This window comes from Seriola lalandi, unplaced genomic scaffold (genome assembly GCF_002814215.2).
Source record: "Seriola lalandi dorsalis isolate HSWRI2012SDOR001 ecotype SW California unplaced genomic scaffold, Sedor1 jcf7180001974471, whole genome shotgun sequence".
Classification (NCBI taxonomy): Eukaryota; Metazoa; Chordata; class Actinopteri; order Carangiformes; family Carangidae; genus Seriola; species Seriola lalandi.
Window position 1 is genome coordinate 1 of NW_019445137.1, and position 2,166 is coordinate 2,166.

Consider the following 2,166-nt stretch of genomic DNA (forward strand, 5'->3'; position numbering starts at 1 on the left):
ATGAACATTTTTGTGTGAAAGTGGGACTACAAATCCACAGAGATTTATTGCCAATTTTGCTGTACCACACAACTCTGCCAAGCATTTTTAACATTTTTCAGCTAATCATTTTGGTTTTACAGCCTGTAACTTTACTGTTTTGGTTCACTCTCATCACTTTAATCAATCCTGTTTCCAGATGCAGCAGGTACTTATTAATGCAAAAAAAAAAAAAAAAACCCCACTATACACTAACTGTGTATAAGACTAAAGAGCATACTCTAAGTTAGGGGCTATCTGTTAAATTGTAGCATTAAACTGGTGGAGCACACCTAGCTTTTAGCACTGCTAAAGAGGTAGATATTTCCATCAAGGAGTGGTGACCAAAATAAAGCTTGAGGTAGAGTAAATATTTGACTTACATTTGTCAAAAAGCCAGAAACACACTCCAAAAGAATGTTAATGTTGTTCCATGTTTACTCGATAGCCGCAACTTATTAGCCAAATCAGCTTAACATGAAGTGTGAAAGATGTGTTTACACCTTCTTCCACTGCCCCTGATGGCCAATAAATAATTGATAATGCTTTAAAGTTATATTTCGATGTAAATTTGGGGGTGTTGTGATTCTGTTTATTATATCAATTTAGTAAAATAGAGAAAAATCCACACAAAAGGTAAAAACTCCTTTTCACAGTTTAGCAGGACATTTTTTTTCTATTCCTGTGGAAGAAGATGCAGATGCCAATTGCATCAAAACCACGATTTAAAAATATCAGTATATCGCTATATTTCAACTAAGTATGGAAAGTATAGGCTGAGTTTTACAATACTGTTCTTACTTGCAAGTCAGCTGGTCACACATGTGAATCCTCCAGGTCTACCTGCTCAGTGGAATTCGTAACGACACTCTGCTGGAGTATGTTTCTCTGCAAAGCTTCACAGAGAGGACCATCACCCCCCCAGCAAAAGTGGTGCAGCTGCCTGCTGAGTGGCAGGGGACAGGTCATGTGGTCTTCAGTGGATTCCTCTACTACCATAAGGCAGATACACCCAACCAGATACTGAAGGTGAGTCAGAGCTTAATACTGTGCATGCATGTTCCCATCCAGTATACGTTTTATGTTGATTTCTGCCATTATGTTAAATAAAAAAGAGTATCCAACAATCACTGCGAGGGTTCACGTTTCTTGGCAACAGTTGCTGAGTACAGTTTATAACTGCTGATCTCCAGCCTCAGATGTGAGACTCTGATTTCATAGCTGTGTTTAGTAGACTTGCTGTGCAGCTTTGGAGACTGACTTCAGATCACGTCAAGGATCTTTGTCACTGGGGAGTTGATTTTTGTCCTATTTCCTTTGCTGCTCTGTGTTAGCTGAGGTCAGTAAGCTAAGAATGCCAAAAGAAACAATTTTGTTCCAGTAAACTGAGCTGACTTTTTCTCAAGATACATTGAGTGTTTTGGAGCAGATGTAACTGCTACAGACGTTTACTGGGGGAAAATATAATCCAAAAAAATAAAATAGAATTAAATGCAGTGGAACATTTTATTCTACTGCAGAACTTAAAGTACTGTATAGCGCCACATTCACATAGCCTAACTATAGCATTTTAACCAGGATTGTATCAGGAACATATGAAATATCTCAACAACTATTTTGTACAGACATCTGTAGTTGCTGACGTCGTTCACATCGTTGACGTATATGGTTCAAAGTGAAATGTCATTGTCTTGTTTGCATGTGTTTGCACATATGCAGTTCTGTGGTGACAAAGATAGCTGGCACAGCTTATAAAAAATAAAAACATGATGAGCATTTATGAATGAGTCTGTTTCCAATGGTTTGCATCACATAAAGGTAGACCTGGTGAATGGTACAGTGGTGGATAGCACACTTCTGCCAGGAGCAGGTCGTCTCCCAGTCTACAGTCTGAACCCCAACACCTATCTGGACCTGGCTGTGGATGAACTCGGCCTCTGGGTCATCCATGCTGACCCTGAGTATGGAGGAAACCTGGTCATTACCAAACTGGATAAAGGTAGAGATTACCGCACATATACATATCATATATAAGTAACCTAATCTATACTTAGTACTTTTGTTTTCTTTCTATACCTCAGGAACTTTGGCAGTAGACTATACCTGGGATACACAATGTAAAAGTCGTGATGCTGAAGGTGCGTTCCT

At 39.1% G+C, this 2,166-nt stretch overlaps 1 protein-coding gene across 1 annotated transcript; it reads left to right on the top strand.

The window, feature by feature from the left end:
• Positions 1 to 849: 849 nt before the first annotated feature.
• On the top strand, positions 850 to 2,160 carry LOC111654097 (olfactomedin-like protein 1; the record flags this gene model as incomplete). The annotated part of the gene is made up of 3 exons (XM_023404977.2): positions 850 to 1,047; positions 1,837 to 2,017; positions 2,100 to 2,160. Coding segments are annotated over 3 exons (440 nt in total), but the record flags the coding sequence as incomplete, so codon positions are not given.
• Positions 2,161 to 2,166: the final 6 nt, after the last annotated feature.